The 19,127-nt window shown below is 48.5% G+C and overlaps 1 protein-coding gene and 1 long non-coding RNA gene across 5 annotated transcripts in view; one reads left to right on the forward strand and one right to left on the reverse strand.

Annotated features, from left to right (window-relative positions):
• Positions 1-19,127, reverse strand: part of LOC148686471 (uncharacterized) — a 425,644-nt gene that overhangs the window by 396,481 nt on the left and 10,036 nt on the right. The window lies entirely within an intron of this gene.
• The window catches only part of LOC148686476 (PIN2/TERF1-interacting telomerase inhibitor 1-like), a 51,536-nt gene that overhangs the window by 4,574 nt on the left and 27,835 nt on the right, over positions 1-19,127 (forward strand). For all 4 annotated transcript variants that reach the window (XM_088666927.1, XM_088666928.1, XM_088666929.1 and 1 more), the window contains exons 5-6: positions 1,737-1,829; positions 3,460-3,533. In XM_088666927.1, coding sequence (XP_088523053.1) covers positions 1,737-1,829; positions 3,460-3,533 — 167 coding nt within the window. The remainder of the gene's footprint in view (positions 1-1,736; positions 1,830-3,459; positions 3,534-19,127) is intronic.

Genomic DNA, 19,127 nt, shown 5'->3' on the forward strand with positions numbered 1-19,127 from the left:
ATTGGACGCAGAGCGCTCGCCCTCACTCGCTCACGCACTCCCCTCTCGCATCGCCACCCGGCTCAGGTCTTGAGCGGTTGGCGCGCTGCTGACAGCACAAAAGCCACTCCCGTTAGAGAAGCCGCAGCCCCTTCCTCCGCCCACACAGCCAATGAACACGAGGAAGGCCATAAGCAGCCGCCACGGAGCTCGCTGACGGCACCTTGCCTCCGCTCCCAGCTCATTTACCTTCTCCGCGTCCCCGGCCTCTTCCTCGCCCGCCATAACAACCCCGCTTGCCAGGCTTCTCGCAGCCGACCAACCGCCGCAGTTAACCACAGAGCCCTGAAGCCTGAGTTGCGCAGAGAGGCCTCGCGCAGACGAAGACGGCCGCTCTACCCATCCGTCTCTGCTGTCCGTCTGGGTTTTTTCCCTCCCTCCCCCCTCCTTTCCCCTGTATGACCCCTCCTCACGCCTCCTCCAGCCAGGTGCCTCCACCGCCCACAGCCGAGCAGGACGCGCCCACAGCCGAGCAGGACGACCCGGCCCCTGACAACGGCAAGCTGTCCTCCCGCCGCCCCGGCTTCGGCCCCGTGACAGCCATGGGCGCCCCCGGAGCCACCTTCGTCACCAGCCTCCGTTGTTCTGGCGAAGGAAGGAGGCGGCGGCGGTAACAGCAGCAGCGGGAGCAGCCCGGCCCAAGCATGCCTCACCGGCACCTCGCCCTCAGGGGGCCGGCCTCCATGGACGCCTAGAGGATGCGGAGCAGCGACGGAGGAGCCTGTGAGAGGAGTGGTGAGGCCGCGGCCTTCCCTACCTCTGCGCTCAGCCGCGGGGCACGACAGGAGAGCGAGTTTGTTTACTTGCGTTCCTGGCGCGCCCCGCGGCCGAGCGCAGAGAGAGAGGGAAGGCCGCGGCCCCGCTGCTCCTCTCACATATCTTCTAGCGCCCGTTTTCTAAATGGGCTGAATGACACTAGTACATGCATATTCTTCCAGTTCACCAGTATCAGTCTCTTGGCCACCATTAGGGCACATAGAATCCATTTTTTTGTTGTCCTGGGAGTGACTTGAGTTGTGCCTCACTTCCTAGGCTTGAGATTTAGGAACATAGGAAGCTTCCTTATACTGAATCAGGCCAATGGTCCATCTTGCTCAGTTTTATCTACACACTGACAGCCAGCTGCTGCCCAGGGTTTAGGCAACGAGTCTCCCAAGGCAGATGCTCTGACATGGAGCTATGGCCCTTCCCCATAGATTAGTGTAGACCAGCCCTTGAACCATACAACACATAGCTGAGACATTGACAGGCAGCAGGGTTGGGATGAGCAAAAGGGGGGGGGGAATATTGCACAGCTTGGTGTACTAATTATAGAATTCCACAGGCTATATCACAAATCGGTGTAAATCAAAGGCCATTTCATCCCTGCTAGAATTTACCAGGGGCGCAATGCAGAGAAGTTAAGCCCTTTGCTGCTGAAGTTAATGTGGGAATCATAGAATTCTGGAGGGTTCTCAAGACTCATCTAGTCTAACCGGCTGCAATGCAGGGATCGCTGCTAAGGAATCCCTGACTGGCAGCAGTTCAACTTCTGTTTAAAAACCTCCAGTGAAGGAGAGTGTTTGAAGCAGCTGGTGCAGATGCCCCGTGAAAGCAGGAAGTGTGTTGAGGGTCTCTCAGATCAGAAAACGAGTGAGATTTTGCAGAAGGCAGTGCACGGCTTTGCCTCATACAACAACTTCTGCTTGTGTTTCCAGAGGCCGCGTCCAAGGAGGAGAAAAGAACCTTTAGCCTGGAGGAGAAATCTAAGAGTGCCCGGAAACGAGTTCATTATGTGAAATTTGCCAAAGGTAAGGGAGAAAGCAAAAGGAGAACAAACCCAGATCACCAGAGTCGTCTCCTGGATACAGCAACTGCTTGCAATCAGGGATGTGGGTTTCCAGGGAAATGTCGAATCGGGGCTTGTTTGTATTCTGGGAAATTTTCCCAGGCTTTAAAAATCAGTTGGGATTCATTAGAGCATGTTTTGACCTCTGTTTAGTAAGCATAAGTCTGGCCCTGTTCATAGTATGTCCTGCAGGCTGCAAAGGTTTTTGCTTTTGCGACTTAAATGTGCTTTAAACCTTACTCAGAACTTAGAATCATAGAGTTGGAAGAGACTACGAGGGTCATCCAGTCCAACCCCCTGCCAAGCAGGAAACACCATCAAAGCATTCTTGACATATGCCTGTCAAGCCTCCGCTTAAAGACCTCCAAAGAAGGAGACTCTACCACACTCCTTGGCAGCAAATTCCACTGTCGAACAGCTCTTACTGTCAGGAAGTTCTTCCTAATGTTTAGGTGGAATCTTCTTTCTTGAAGTTTGAATCCATTGCTCCGTGTCCGCTTAACTTGGATGTTGTTTTTATCAGTAAACTCAGTGTTTATAAGACAACTCAACAACACATATTTCCTTTAAATTGCTTAAATGTGAAGATAAAAAGATTTGAAGGCAGTTAACATTCTAATATAGCTCTGCTAAGGAAGCGTCCATTAGATAAATCGAGAGTTCCCTTGGGGAAATCAAGTTTTCGGTGGATGGGGAGTTAATTACAACATTGAAACTACCCAGTTGAACTGGTATCATTCATTACGTTACTGTATAAAGTAGAGGCAGCCAATGTGATGCCTTCCAGATGTTACTGGACTACAACTCCCATCAACCCTTGCCAGTACGCCTGATGGTCAGGAACAATGGGAGTTGTAGTCTCATCTCCTCTGGTGGTAACCATGTTGCCTACTCATGATTTAAAGGTGTTGAAATGGAACATCGGTGTTGCCAGTGGTCAGGGGTCAGCAAACCTTTAAAGCAGGGGGCCGGTCCACTGTCCCTCAGACCTTGTGGGGGGCCGGACTATATTTTGGAGGGGGGAAAGAACGAATTCCTATGTCCCACAAATAACCCAGAGATGCATCTTAAATAAAAGCACACATTCTACTCATGTAAAAACACGCTGATTCAGGGACCATCCGCGAGGCGGATTTAGAAGGCGATTGGGTCAGATCCAGCCCTTGGGCCTTAGTTTGCCAACCCATGGCTTAGATCAACAGTGCTGGCCACACATAAAATTCATTGCTGTTATTTAACACTGGCAATTTGCCTCAAATTCTCTAAGTGCCGTACATATATTAAAGATATGGCAATCCCCCTCTTCTGGCTCTCAGTCAAATAAGACACAAAACAAGAGGAAAAGACAATGAGGAGGGGAGAGGAAAGCAAGTGCTGAAGCAGCTGCTCCTTCGGCTAGTAGCCTTCACTAGTCCTCTCCCCCATGAATTTGTGCGGTCATCTTTTAAAGCCATCCAAGTTGGTAGCCATCACTGTATCCTGTGGGAGAGAGTTCCACAGTCCTTTCCTTGTTCTGAATCCTCCCACACTCAGCTGTGTCGGATGCCCATGAGTTCTAGTCTCATGATAGTGCCTCTTTTGTTTCACCCCAGGAAAAGACCTCTCCTCCCGAAGCGAAGATGACCTGTCTTGCATTTTTGGGAAACGGCAAGCCAAGAAAACACAGGTATGGGACTCGTTTTGATTTCCCCCTCCTTTCACCTGCACTCGGTCTAGTTGCAAGTTGTCTTTCCCCAAGTACAAAATCCACATTAGGGTGACCAGGTCATCTGGACAACTTGGCTTGCAATCCTATTTCTGTCCTGAGCTCCTTGGAGGAAAGTGAGGGGGTGTAGATCCAATCGATTGATCAATAAAATAACAACAATAATAAAACACACATTGGGACGTACATTTCATTGCACATGATGGGACCTAGAGTAAACATGCATATCATTGCACTGTTAAGTGGCATTGGCATGTTAAATCAGTTGCACACAGAAACACACACACACCCCTCTGCTGTGCATTGACCAGGCATAGGCAAACTCAGCCCTCCAGGTGTTTTGGGACTACAACTCCCAGAATCCCTGACCGCTGATCCTGTTAGCTAGGGATGATGGGAGTTGTAGTCCCAAAACATCCGGAGGGCTGAGTTTGCCTATGCATGCCATTGACTGTGCAGGTCGAGGAGTGTCATTCAGATGTCAGGAGATTGACAGGATTGTAGCCCTGCTCAGATGTCAGACGTGACCTGCAGGGCGTGGGGGGGGGGTCCTGTTCTGTGGCATGGGGGAAGGTTGCCATCCCAAGGCTGGCAGGTGGAAATCAGTGCCAATGCTGGTAAATCGGAATGCAAAAATTATGGTAATTTTTTTATTAAAAAACCAGTTGAAAACGTCTTGCCATTGAAAATGCATTTTTTTCTTCTAAAATTCATAACACAACTTGATTCAGAGGGGTTTGTGTAAAAAAGGATTAAGCAGTAAAATGACCAATAAGAAAAATTAACAGTAATCAAAAAAAACCCTTCCAAGAAAGGAAAGAAGATTAAGTCCCGACCAGAGAAGAATGGCATATTAAGTTGATGGATCATTATGCCAAAATGGCAAAAATGACCGGAAAATCAGGAAGACCAAAATTTTAATAATTAATGGGGAAACTTGGTGCTGGAGGAGACTCTTGAGAGTCCCATGGACTGCAAGAAGATCCAACCTATCCATTCTGAAGGAAATCAGCCCTGAGTGCTCCCTGGAAGGACAGATCCTGAAGCTGAGGCTCCAATACTTTGGCCACCTCATGAGAAGAGAAGAATCCTTGGAAAAGACCCTGATGTTGGGAAAGATTGAGGGCACTAGGAGAAGGGGACGACAGAGGACGAGATGGTTGGACAGTGTTCTCGAAGCTACGAACATGAGTTTGACCAAACTGCAGGAGGCAGTGGAAGACAGGAGTGCCTGGCGTGCTATGGTCCATGGGGTCACGAAGAGTCGGACACGACTAAACAACAACAATTTTAAAAACCATTGTAAACAGTTAAAATTGTTAGTACCGTAGGACTGGAATAACACTGGTAGTTTAATGGTGAATTTTGGATATACCCGGTAATGGAGAGGTAAAAGATTTGGATCATCATAAAAGATGCAGAAGGAAATGATTAATGATAGGACTCACAAAGGGGAGGAAGGAAGTCCAGGAGATTCTGTGGAATCTTGTCTTTATGTTGTATGTTGGATATGTGTTTGTAAAACTGTAATTAGAAAAATCAAATGAATAAAAAAAAAACTTCCAAAATTAAGAATAAAAATACAGTGGTGCCTCGCTAGACGAATTTAATTCGTTCCACGGGTCTTTTCTTATAACGAAAAATTCATCTAGCGAATCCCATAGGAATGCATTGAATTTTTTTTTTAAAAAAAATTGCCCATAGGAACGCATTACAATGGTACCTCGGTTTATGAACACAATTGGTTCCGGAAGTCTGTTCATAAACTGAAGCGTTCATAAACTGAAGCGAACTTTCCCATTGAAAGTAATGGAAAGTGGATTAATCTGTTCCAGACAGTCCGCAGAGTACTTAAACAAAGCGTTCATAAACTGAAGGGAACTTTCCCATTGAAAGTAATGGAAAGTGTATTAATCCGTTCCAGATGGGTCTGCGGCGTTCGTAAACCAAAAATTCGTAAACCGAGGTGTTCATAAATCGAGGTTCCACTGTAATTGAATTTCAATGCATTCCTATGGGAAACCGCGATTCGCTAGACGAATTTTTCGTAAAACGAATTCGTCTAGCGAGGCAACCTCTACTAGAAAAAACCTTTCGTTAAGCGGAAATTTCGTTAAGCAGGGCATTCGTTAAGTGAGGCACCACTGTACACCGAAACCAGATTAAAGCATGCACCACCTTTCTATAAACACCTGGGTAGGCTCGTCTAAGCAAACATGTTTCCAACAGGCACCGAAAAGAGCACAGTGAACCCGCCTGTCTGATATCAATCTGCGGGGAGTTCCAAAGTGTAGGTGGTGCCGCACTAAAAGTTCTTAGAAATGGGGAAATGGGTGTTGTGTGGCACTCGTAACAGCGCCAGTTCTTCCGACTGAAGTAGTCGATTGGGCGTATGGGGTAAGGCAATCTTGAACGTAAGCTGGTCCCAAGTTATTAAGGGCTTTACACTCTGATAGTAACACCCTTGAACTTGGCCCCGGACCATTTTCTGTTGCGGTGACTCAGAGGGAGCCAACGCATTGCCCTTCAGATGCTGCGCCCGTCTCTCAACTCTGAACAGACCCAGCACCCTGGGGAGGCATCATAGCCCCTCTGCAGAGCACCATGTTGACTACCCCTGCGTTGAACTATCCACTACCATGCGGAGCAGCTCTTTCTGATGTACGTAGCATTTCCATCGCGATGGAATTTGGAGCAGTTGTGCTGGTGTAAATCAAATTAACGATTGCAACATTAGCAGCGCGATTATGATGAGTCGCCCGCGGAAACTGTCACCCGTTGATAGGTCTAGATCGAGATCTAGGCCAGATTAATTTTCCTTTTCCAATGCAGGAAAAAGTGTGTGTTTGTGTGTGTAGCTTATGTTTGGGAATTGAACCAGCATATCTAACCTGATCCATAAATCCAATATTCAGGTTAATTGGCTGCTGGCTTGGGTTGCTTTGGAAAAGGGGATTAGACGGATTCTGGAGGAGGTGTCACGACAAGTAGATCTGCAGCAAAACATGGCCGTGTGGAGTTTCCCAATTCTGGGTTCCAGCCAGCCATGCCCTGCTCCAGGAAACTCCGTTCTGTTATGACTCTTGCCTGCCTGCCCCCGCACCCCCCAGTTTTCCTGCCCCACCTCTCAAGAATCATCAGCCCTTGCCCACTAAATTTCCTCAGAACTCACTCGGCTAATCTGGAGTTTTCTCCCCCTTTGTTTTGTATTCCTGAGAAACCTTTAAACCCCACTCCACCCCTGAGCACGTTTGATGGCTCCCAAGCCTGGTAATAACTTCCTAGTCTAGATAACTCAGTTACTTAGAGCTGATAACGCCAAGCTTGCAGGTTCAATCCCTGCTGCATATTCCTGCTGCGTTGCAGGGGACTGGACTAAATGATCCCCAGGGTCCCTTCCAACTCTAAAATTCTGTTATTCCTCCTGTGTGGACAGTGCAGGAGGTGTTTCGGGAGGAGCACTTGCTACCCCTTCCCCCCCCCAGATGTGGCCACATGTGGGTCTCTGTTGCCGTTCCTCGGAAACTTGGCACCAAGCAGAGAGCTTGGTTATGAAGCCCTGGAGCACATCAGTTTCGGACCTGAAAGAGCAAGGGATCGCTGGCCGTGAGTGTCCCTGTATCTCTTCCGGCTGAGATAGGAAGAGTCCTGGCGTACATCAGGAACTGGGGTTCTTCTGTCAGGAAGGAGCTCACCAGGGCTTCAGCCATCTCTGGTCGCTCTCTGGTCGCCTTGGGCAAGCAGCTCACCACTACTGACAGCAACTGCAAACCAAGTCTCTGGCTGGGGCATCTTCTGCCTCAGAGCTTCCCTGCGGTCTCAGCTCCTGTATCCTTGAAAGACTCTGCCTTGCCGAGTGATTCATATTTTCTCTCTCTCTCTCTTTCCTTTTTTTCTCCGTTGCTTATCCAGCAGCTGCTTGGCCGGTGACACAATACTGACATCTCCCGCTATCTCGCTCCCAGCCCGTTGGGAAGCAGGCATGTCAAAACTGACCCTAACCAGGGATGCTTTTGCTTTTGGGGATAGTTCAGGAGAAAAATCAGCCACGGAGAATCGGGTTTTCTTCCCTAAAGGACCAGCAGCAGCAGGAACAGACTATTCCCCCCAGCCTTTGCCAACTGGGTGCCCTTCGTGGTTGTGCTGATTGGCGTCATAGTCCCAAAGCAGAGAGAGAGAGAAAGAGCATAAGAGAGCCTGAAGGATCAGGCCAGTGGCCCATCTAGCCCAGCATCCTGTCCTCACAGGGCCCAACCAGATTATTGCAGGAAACCCACAAGCAGGATTCGAGCACAAGAGCAACTCTCCCCTCCTGCGGTTTCCAACAAAAGGGACACAGAAGCTTCGTTGCCTCTCAGCTGTGGAGGCAGAACAAAGCCATAATGGCTAGTAGCCCTCGATAGCCCTCTGTGGATTTATCGGATTTTCTTTTAAAGCCACCCAAATTGATGGCCACCACTGCTTCCTGTGGCAGTGAGTTCCCTAGTTCCAACTGTGCGACCTCTGGGGAGCACCAGGTTGGCAAAAGCTGGAGTATAACACCGAGAGCCTCTCCCTTCCAGCAGGGGGCACTAGCTCTCCAGTCCCTTCACGGAGATGGGTTTGTTGAGTATTCCCAGCTTCCATGGGTTTGCGGTGAATTTTTTTGTAGGCGAACAGCTCGCGGAGGGTAGTTCCCTAGTTTTAACAGTGCACTGCGTGAATAAGTCCTTTTTTCTGTGCTGAACCTTCCAGCATTCAGCTTCATAGGAGCCCAGGCCCTCCAGGATGTCATAGAATCATAGAGTTGGAAGGTATCTCAAGGGCCAGTGTAGTCCAACCCCTGCAATTCAGGAATCCCAGCTTCTCAGCTCATCAGGAACCAGTGGGCAAAGCTGGAACTCTTGGTACCTTTCAGCCCGAGCCTACTCCACAGGGTTGTACTGATGATACAATAGGGGCAGGGGGTTAACAGCTTTGTTAGTTAATCAAATCATCACAAGGCTAATTGCATGTGGGCAAGATATGTACATCGGAGAGGAATAAAAATGTGGTTTGAGGACCAGGAATAAATGGTCACCACATTTCTTTTATTTTTATTTATTTATTCAATTTATACACCGCTCCATACCCGGAGGTCTCAGGGCGGTTCACAAACAAGACCACAACATATAAAATCAAAGCAAAAACGATAACCCAATAAAAAAAAAACCCAAAAAAGAACCACATTCAATAAGATCAACCAAAGGCCTGGTTAAAAAGGAACGTTTTTTCATGGCGCCTAAAAGTGTGTAATGAAGTCGCCAGGTGAACATCCCTGGGGAGTGCATTCCACAGATGGGGAGCCAATGCAGAGAAGGCCCCGTTCTGTGTTGCCACCCTCTGGACCTCTTGAGGAGACAGCACACAAAGAAGGGCCTAGGAAGATGATCTCAAGGTCCGGGTAGGTTCATATGGGAAGAGGAAGTCCTTGATGCTGATTCTCTGGAGTTCTTACGATCCCAGCTCTTAAATGCTGGGATAAATAACTGTTATTTATTAGAATTAACTCTTATACCTGACTCTTTCCCTACAAAGGCAAATCTTCCTGTTCTTTCTTCCTCCCACCCATCTTGAGGAGGCTTAAGGCCAGCCAAGTATCATCCCACTGGGGACTTCCGTTCCTATCCCAGTGCCACGTAACACGCCCCCCCCCCACTGCCTCCCCTCTTTTCTTGCCACCGCCACTAGCAAATGTCAGGCCTCGTTCCTCTCTGAGAGCTTGCTTCCTTTGAGAGAAAATAGTGAGGCTGAATGAAGCTGTCATTAGTAAGCAATTGAGGGGGGGCTGTATTCCTCTCTCTCTTTTTTCCTTTTTATATTATATATCTCAAAACAATAGGTGTCTATCTGAGCGGGCCTAAATAGGAAATGTCAACACCTCTTCCCCCTGCTTCTGCAGGAGACAATGAAGCAATTGAAAATATTGATTGGCCATTAGACGTGTCTCTCCGGAGACCTCTGCCTTAAAATGTCTAGAGCTCTCCTTGGACTTGGGATCGGGGAATTTCCTTATGTGGGCTCCCCCTCTGTTTAGATCTTCTTGCTTGTAAGGGAGAAAAACAAATGGCGTTAGTTCCTCTCTGGTTGGACTTCCTTGACCCCACCCATTTCATGCTTCCCCCCCCCTCTCTTTTGAACATGCATACGTAATATATTAATTTCTTCTCAGTTCCTCCTTCCTCCGTCCAGCTGTATTTCCTGACAAAAGGCCTTATCAATTGCGAAAAGTGTTCCTGGAAGAGATGTAGGATTTGGGGGACAAGCTGTGGGTCAGAACTGACTAAACATAATCCCGGTATCGTCTTGCAGGGCAAGGAAGTGCTTGCTCACAGGTACTTGCTAAAATAAGGAGTCATGACTCTGGCCCGCTAACAAATGTGCCTGTCTCGCTCTCTCGCTCTCTCTTTCTCTTTCTTTCTTTCAAGTCCCTGCTTGCCGTATGATCCTTGATTGGGATCCGGTTTCCTCTCAAGCACGTGGTCAGCAGCCTGCGTGGAAAAGTGACCCGTCGGATCCCTTCCCTTGTTTAGTCATGTTGAGTGGACCTTTTTCTGGATGACATTCTCTCATCTTAAGGCAATTTCCTAATTACAAACACATTTTCTCACTCAGGTTTCCTCTCCTGACTCACATTTCCTGGTGGTTGTCGTAGGCATCAAGCAGGGACTCATAGAATCATAAGAGTTTTGAAGGGACCCTGAGGGTCATCTAGTCCAACCCCCTGCCATGCAGGAATCCTTTTTGCCCAAACGTGGGGCTCAAACCCACAACCCTGAGATTAAGAGTCCCATGCTCTACCGACTGAGCTACCCCAGCTGACAGTTGGGGGGGGGGCAATCCCACTTGGCAGTGCATCAGCCATTGTGGGCTTGGAGCAATTGACTGTATTCCATGAGGACTAGAAAGCTGCCTTCGTTTTGTTTTTGTTTTTCCGTGGGCTCCGTGGAGCTGGATAGAATCGAAAGGCTACAAGATCCACCAAGGGGCGTAGAGCATCGGTCTTCTTGCTCCAAGATGGGTCATGACAGCAGCACTAACCTCCCCCCATCTCCAATATATATGGTGAAGGGTTAAGAAATTGACCTCCAAATGCACACGTGGGGTTAATGTCACTGGATATCTTGAAAAGCTTCTTGGGAGAAAAGCAATGACAAACCTAGACAGCATCTTAAAAAGCAGAGACATCACCTTGCCTACAAAGGTCCGTATAGTTAAAGCTATGGTTTTCCCGGTAGTGATGTATGGAAGTGAGAGCTGGACCATAAAGAAGGCTGATCGCGGAAGAATTGATGCTTTTGAATTATGGTGCTGGAGGAGACTCTTGAGAGTCCCATGGACTGCAAGAAGATCAAACCTATTCATTCTGCAGGAAATCAGCCCTGAGTGCTCACTGGAAGGACAGATCGTGTAGTTGAGGCTCCAATACTTTGGCCACCTCATGAGAAGAGAAGACTCCCTGGAAAAGACTCTGATGTTGGGAAAGATGGAGGGCACTAGGAGAAGGGGACGACAGGACGAGATGGTTGGACAGTGTTCTCGAAGCTACGAACATGAGTTTGACCAAGCTGCGGGAGGCAGTGGAAGACAGGAGTGCCTGGCGTGCTCTTGTCCATGGTGTCACGAAGAGTCAGACATGACTAAACGACTAAACAACAACAACATCTTGAAAAGAAGGACAAATGCATGGAAGATTTTGACAGCTGCTACCCTCTGCCTCTACAGTGCTTCTGAATACCAGTTGCTGGAAACCGCAGGGGGGGGAGACTGCTCCTGTGTCCGAATCCTGCTTGTGAGAACAGGGGGCTAGACAAGGTGGACCACTGGCCCAATCCAGCAGGGCTCTGCTTATGTTCTCATGTGAGCCAACTCCTGACCTGATCCAATCTTTTAAAAACCTTTTGGGTAATCAGGAGAGAGTAAAATGTATTGCTGCGCAGAAAACTGCCTTCCCAGAATGTGCACTTTTTGTTCCCTCTCTTCTCTCTCTCTCTCTCTCTCTCTCTCTCTCTCTCTCTCTCTCTCTCTCTCTCTCTCTCTCTCTCTCTCTCTCTCCACCCTTTTCCTTGGTGGAAAATCTCGCCTCAAGCCACTCATTCCTTGGGGGGTTTGTTAGGGCCCAATGCGAAACCGAGGCCGGGGGGGGGCGGATATGAGAGAGAGAGAGTTTGCTCTTTTTGATTTATCACCCTGCCTTCCCGTTCGGTCACTTCTGTAGGCTAAAAGAGCTACGTTGGCTGTAATGTGTCGCCATTAGAGACCAAACATTAGCTGGGATAACCCATCATGCCTCACAGTGAAAAATGTCCCCTGATTGGCTAATTAATCAGTCAAAAGGGGAATGACACGACTCTTCGGGTTGAGGGACTCCTCCGTGGAGGTAAGCAGCCGGGTTGATGAATGGTTTCCCGGTAAATTCATATATCAAGAAAACTTAGTCATTTTTAACTGGGCTTTGGAGGAAAGCTGGCTTCCTTCCCCCCCCCCCCTTCTCGCCCAGCACTGTTTCTTCTCCTCCTCTTCTAGCTTTTGCACTCCCCCCCCCCCTTCTTCCCTTCCCAATCCCGTTTTTTGCTGCCTTTGCTTTTTACGGCTTCGTTGCCACGTGAGAAATGGGGGGGAGTGGGGCAGAATCCTCTGTGGGGGCAGCCACAGGAGAGGTTTTGCCAAGACAGGAGTGGGGAACTCTGCCTAGCCCAGCCACATTTCCTTTGGCAGAAGGTCAGGGGGCAAGTGTCGGTGGTGGGCGGGGCCAGAGACAAAAGTGGGCGGAGCAACTAATGTTTATTATTATTACTACTACTACTACTACTACCAAGCCCCCATACCTCAGCTGGTTAGAGCATGGTGCTGATAACGCCAAGGTTGCAGGTTCAATCCTTGTATGGGGCAACTGCATATACCTGCATTGCAAGGGGTTGGATTAGATGATCCTCAGGGTCCCTTCCAGCACTACTACGGTTCTACTATATTAATTTATATCCCGCCTTTTTTCCTGGACCAGGACTGAAGGCGGCTTAACACAGATTTGAACAACTCAGATAAAAGTACAAAAAGGGATTATTGGTTTCCTTTCGCTCTTATTTTTATTCTGTGTCCTGTGTTGTTTTATTTTGTATTTCTGCGTTGCGAACCGCCCTGAGATCTTATGGATGAAGGGCAGCGTACAAATTTAATAAATAATAACAAGAAGGTGAAAAAACATTTTAAAATTGATTAAACTCTTTACACAATAAAAGCAGTACAAGGAAACAAATCTGTTAACATACAGATAGTAAAAGCAGTGCAGCACTATCAAAAGCCCTTAAAATAAAATAAAAGGTCAGTCCCCAAAGGCCTGTTGGAATTAAACAGTATTCACCTGCCAGCAGAAAGACATCAAGGAGGGAGCCAGTGTCATAGCACTAGAACTCGTTGACATCCAGTGGACCTGAATGTTGGAAGATTCAGGACAGATAAAAGAAATGGCTTATTTGCACATAGTTAAACCGTGGAACTCACTGCCACAGGACCCAAGGATGGCCACTCTCTAGATGGTTTTAAAAGATGATAAGAAGAGAAGAAGAGTTTGGATTTGATATCCCGCTTTATCACTCCCCGAAGGAGTCTCAAAGCGGCTAACATTCTCCTTTCCCTTCCTCCTCCACAACAAACACTCTGTGAGGTGAGTGGGGCTGAGAGACTTCAAAGAAGTGTGACTAGCCCAAGGTCACCCAGCAGCTGCATGTGGAGGAGCGGAGACGTGAACCCAGTTCCCCAGATTAGGAGTCTACCGCTCTTAACCACTACACCACACTGGCAGATTTGTGGAGGAGAGGGCTACTGGCCAGGGTGGCTATGCTCTGCCCCCAGGGTTCAGCTTCTGAATACCAGTTGCTGGAAACCACAGGAGGGGAGAGTAGAGCTCTTGTGCTCATGTCCCGCTTGCAGGTTCCCCACAGATATCTGGTTGGCCACTGCACGGCAGGGGGTTGGACTAGACGACCCTCTAGTCCCTTCCAACTCTACAACTCTGATTCTGTGACTAGATGGGCCATTGGCCTGATCCAGCCAGCGGCTCTTCCTGTGTGCTTAGGTAAAGGAATTTTGAATCGGACCTTTCTGTCTCTGGAAGCGGAGGCCAAGGAGGGAGCGAAGGAGCAGTGCCAGTTCCCCCTTGGAAAGTGAAATAGCTGCTTCCAGTTTTGACAGTTTGTACTTAATGCATCATTTGAGCTGTTGACTCCCTGACATGTATTCATTACAGCTCGGGCTCCCGCTGGTTGAACCCTTGCAGGCAGCAAAGCAATTTTCTCCCCCTCCTTCCTTGTTTTAATTATTTTATTTTTTTAAGGGACGGAGGTGGCTTGGAGGGGAGAGAACCTGAGATTTCATTTTTTAAAAAAGCCAAAGGAATGCTTCACTGTAATTAATTGCCATGGATTTTTCTCCCAAGGTGCCATGTCCGCCCTGCGTCCTTATCTATTGTTTTAACGAAATTGACGTCCCGTCCCACCGATTAAATTCAGCAGCCTGTTCAGTGTTTTCAAATATCCCGCTGTCTGCCAGGAGCCTTGGCACTTTGACCGTACGGCAGTCTCCGATAAGTGGCCGTTACAACAACAACAACAAGCCTTAATAAATAAGAATTATCTTCATGAGTAGGTAGAGGTCCAGTATAATGTATATCCCCAGCATAGGAGATAAGAGTGTTTGGTTCAGGGAGGTCTTAGATTGGAATTCTTGCTGAGCTGGGAAGGTGGCCGGGTGATTGTTTATTCCCAAGAGTTTCTACCTCACAGAGTTGTGGAATAACCCTGTGTAAGGTAAAGTAAGGTAAAGTAACCCCGTGTAAGGTAATTATGGTGCTGGAGGAGACTCTTGAGAGTCCCATGGACTGTAAGAAGATCAAACTTATCCATTCTGAAGGAAATCAGCCCTGAGTGCTCACTGGAAGGACAAATCCTGAAGCTGAGGCTCCAATATTTTGGCCACCTCATGAGAAGAGAAGACTCCCTGGAAAAGACCCCGATGTTGGGAAAGATTGAGGGCACAAGGAGAAGGGGATGACAGAGGACAAGATGGTTGGACAGTATTCTCGAAGCTACCAACATGAGTCTGACCAAACTGCAGGAGGCAATGGAAGACAGGAGTGCCTGGCGTGCTCTGGTCCATGGGGTCACGAAGAGTCGGACACGACTAAACGACTAAACAACAACAACAAGGTAAAGGACCTCTGGACAGTTAAGTCCAGTCAAAAGTGACTATAGGGTTGCGGCGCTCATCTCGCTTTCAGGCTGAGGGAGCCGGGGTTTGTCCACAGACAGCTTTCCGTGTCATGTGGCCAGCATGACTAAATCTGGTGCAATGGAACACTGTGACAGAAACCAGACCGCACGGAAACGCCGTTTACCTTCCCGCCACAGCGGTACCTATTTATCTACTTGCACTTTTTGGCATGCCATCTGTCATGGGCTCTTTACGTGCGATTCCTTCATTGCAGGAGACCCTTGGGGACCCCTTCCAACTCTGCAGTTGGAGACAGGATCTGTGATGGTCTCAGCGCTTCAGCAGGTTCATGCCAGTACTGCGAGTTCTTGAGTTGCTGGTGGTTTTACGTCACTGTTTGTTTTTATTCCAAGCCTTTTTGTCTTCATCTGGAGAAAGGTTCCCACAGCTACTTACAAAGATTAATAATGGAGTTCCCCACCTTAGGCTTAACAGTCTAAAGCACAAGGCACAAGAGGAAAAAGGTATTGGGAGGGAGGAGGAATAAGGTGAACCCTGGCACCTGTTCTTAGTTAAGCAGGTCAGCCTCCCTCATTGCATGTGATTCCAAACCTGCCTGTCTATCGGTTTCTCTCACTCACAGACATATGCACGCCAGCCATTTCTCGAGCTATTTAGTCCCCCTGGCCTGCTTGCTTTCTATTTACTTATCTATAAACAAACTTAATTAAAGAGCTTTTGTCCCACCTTTCTACCGAGAAAGACCCAAAGCAACTTGCAACCAAACTTCGCTGGAAAGCAAGCAGGCCAAGGGAACTAAATAGCTTGAGACCTGGCTGGCGTTATGAGCTCAGTTGGTTAGCGTGTGGTGCTGATAATGCCAAGGTTGCAGGTTCGATCCCCGCATGGGACAGCTGTTTATTCCTGCATTGCAAGTGGGTTGGACTAGATGCTCCTTGGGGCGCCTTCCACCTCTATGGTTCTGTGAGTCCAGAGCAGCTTACAGCTGGCCAAGACAACACCCCCTGCCCTCAGTCTCACAATCCAAAAAGATGCCATATGGAAAAGAAAGGGATTGGGATGAACCAGTGGAGTCGCCCTGCTTCCCTTCTCTTCCTCTGCTGCACCCTGATGTTACCGCTGCCCACACCGGGGGGCGGGGGCGCTGGGAGAGCGTGTGTGCGTTTTTTGTTTTGCCCCTGTGGCCATTTTTGCAAGTTTGCATTCCAGGTGAGAATCAAACAGTGGGCTTTGCGTCTCTGCAGCTCGCCCTCTTAAACCACCGCAGCGCCCCAGAGCTCTTGGTAGCCAGCCAACGGAGTTGGCCTGCTTCCCTTCCCTTCCCTTCTGCAGCCGGATGGAGGGGGCTGCTCTCCCAGCAGAGCCCCTGCATCCCCGGGTACCTCAACCTCTTAAACCGCCGTGCCACCCCAGAGCTCTCCGCTCCCTTCCCCAACAGCCTGTTGTTCTCGAGCAAGGACGCTGTGGGTGCCGGCGAAGGGCTTGCACAAACAGAGGGAATGCCGGGCAGACTGCTGCTGTTTGTGCACCAAGAGATCTGGGTGGCAGCTTGGCGCTAGTGCCCCGTGATTTATGGGCTTAGCCAAGCCTACATTATGGGCGCCCCCCTCCCTGAATTGCTGCCCGGTATTTAAAGCGAGGGCCCATTCCTCTGTTCCTTGCCTTTAAGTATTTGGGAACATGGGACTTGCCTTAATCATTTTTTCCGAGGGGGGGGGGACCTCCATCTCTTCTCCTCCCCACCCTGCCTCAGAGACTTGCCCTCTCCAACCCCCACTGCCCACTCTGCCTTGGCACAGAGAAGGACGCCTAAATAGGGCTTTTCTGTTCCTTCAGGAGAAATTAAGCATTTCTTCTTTTTTTAAGCCTACTTAGCTTGTCAGCCTGGATTTATATTGTCATAGTTCACTAGGGAGAGATAATAGGCACGGCTTTGATGTTTGAAGCCACTGCCTTGCCTGGCACAGTGATCATTTTAGCGAGAAAATGCTGGATCAGGCTAGTTTTATTTATTTCTTAAAAGTATATACTGCCCTTCCTCTGAAGATCTTGGGGCGGTTCCCAAGAGAAAAATACAGGCTAAAAGCACAAATAAATAGGGGGAGACAGTAACACACACCCCCATGCCACAAATACATTTAAAAGGCTGTGAATCAGCCAAATGCTTGGCTGAAGAGGAACGTTTTAGCCTGGCGCCTAGAGATGTACAATGACAAACCAGCCTAGGGAGAGCAATCCACAAATGGGAGCCACTGCAGAAAAGACCCTGTTCTCATGTTACTACCCTCCAGACATATTTTGGAGGAGGCACACGGAAGAAGGGCCTCAGAGGATGATCTCAGGGGCCGGGTCCTTTTCTCACAGTGGCCAATCGGATAGCTGTGGAAAACCCGCAAACAGGATTTGAGCACATGATCTGCTCTCCCCTCCTGTGGTTTCCCCTCCAGCTGCGGAGGCAGAACAAAGAAAGCCATTGTGGCTAGGAGCCATGGGTGGCCTTCTCTATGAATGACTCCATCCTCTTTTAAAGCCATCCAAGTTGATGGCCCTCGCTGCCTCCAGTGGGAGTGAGTTCCAAAGTCCAGCTATTATTATCACTGTCATGTTTGTTTATATCCTTCCTTTCCCCCAGGCAGGGACTCCCACAGCTGAGAGAACCCCACCGAATGTGGAGGGTTATGGTAGCTGCTGTCCCTTGGCATTGCTGACGCCAATAACGTCGTGCTCATTCACCCAAAGGGGCAGCAATAACATGCGCACAGCCATGAAGGCCCAGTTTTGCCCCCTGTGTTTATTTTACTGCTCTCCAAAGACAAATGCTCCTGCTTGCTCCCGAGACTGGAGAATGTCTCAAATTGGCCGGCTTCTCTTCTCTTCTCTTTTCTTGGCTGGCTTTCCGAACTTTTCCTGTCCTGGTCTCCCAATATCTCGATGTAAACACACACAAACTGGATTCCTTTCGGGGAGCTGGCTGCACAGACCCAGCATACTTTCTCTTTAATCGCTGGAAAGGAAGGAATATTTCTCCCTTGTCTCTCTCTTTCTTAATGCTGTGCTCAGAGGCTCTGTGTTTCCAAGAAACAACCGGTTGCCTTAATGCCTGTGTGAACTGTATAGAAAGAAGAAGAAAATACCAGAACTGTATAAAGTTGGAAGGGACCCTGAGGGTCATCTAGTCCAACCCCCTGCAATGCAGGAACCACAACTAAAGAATCCCTGGCAGGTGGCCATCCAACCTCTGCTTAAAAACCTCCAAGGAAGGAGGGCATCCATTCCACTATCAAAACAGTTCTTACCATCAGAAAGTTCTTCTTAATGTCTAGTCAGAATCTCCTTTCTTGTCAATTGAATCCATTGGTTTGGGTACTACCCTCTGGAGCAGCAGAAAACGAGCTTGCCTTGTCTTCCATCTGGCAGCCCTTGAGATATTTGAGCAGTTTCATCTCATCGTTGGACTCCCAATTCCCATCAGCCCCGCTCAATGTAGCCTAAATGGCAAGATATGCTGGGACTTGCAGTCCCGCAACATCTGGAGGGTCACACCCTTCCCCAGCCTGCTTGATGTTGCTTGTGGACGTTCTGTGACATCACTGCATTGCAGCCAGTGGCAAGGCAAGGCCGTCAAGGGCTGCTTGTTTGTTTATAAGTCAGCTCCTGTAGGTCTGTTGCTGAGCTGTCCTGACCCTCGCGATGGCATAGAATGCCCACAAATATTCTGTGACTGAGCAGGAAAGGAACAGTCTTGAGGAACATAGGAATCTCCCTATATATTGAGTCCGATCATTGGTCCATCTAGTGTGGTATGATCAAATGTTTCCTTTCCTTGATATTGGAGAGCCTTCCAACTAGAGATTGAGAGTGACTGAAACTGACTGGTTTCGCATCCAGAGCAGGGATCACATCCTCGATCTTGGGAACCATCTCCCCAAATCTTCAGAGGTGCCCCAGTCGGTGGAGTTCAGAATGGTTGGCGAAAGACAGCTCCTCCATCTTGGTGACCGTCAGGCCAGAAAAAGAGACATAGAAGATACATATATTTGCAACACCAGTTTCAAATATTGCACACTTTTAATATTCAAATGTCAAAGCTGTATTATTCAAATTGGGATCCCTGTCTAAGGACCTGTTCACCTCATTTACCATTCAGATGCTTAAAAGCAGGGCGGATAGGAACCACGAGCAAACCCCTTCGCTTTTTGTTGGCCAACGCAGCTCCAACCTTTCCCCATACTGTACAGTGATTCTTCCAGATCCGTTATCATCTTCATTAAAAAGGTTTAATAAAAAAATTCCTTCAGTAGCACCTTA

Source organism: Zootoca vivipara, chromosome 3 (genome assembly GCF_965207765.1).
Source record: "Zootoca vivipara chromosome 3, rZooViv2.hap1.1, whole genome shotgun sequence".
In the NCBI taxonomy this organism is placed as follows: domain Eukaryota; kingdom Metazoa; phylum Chordata; class Lepidosauria; order Squamata; family Lacertidae; genus Zootoca; species Zootoca vivipara.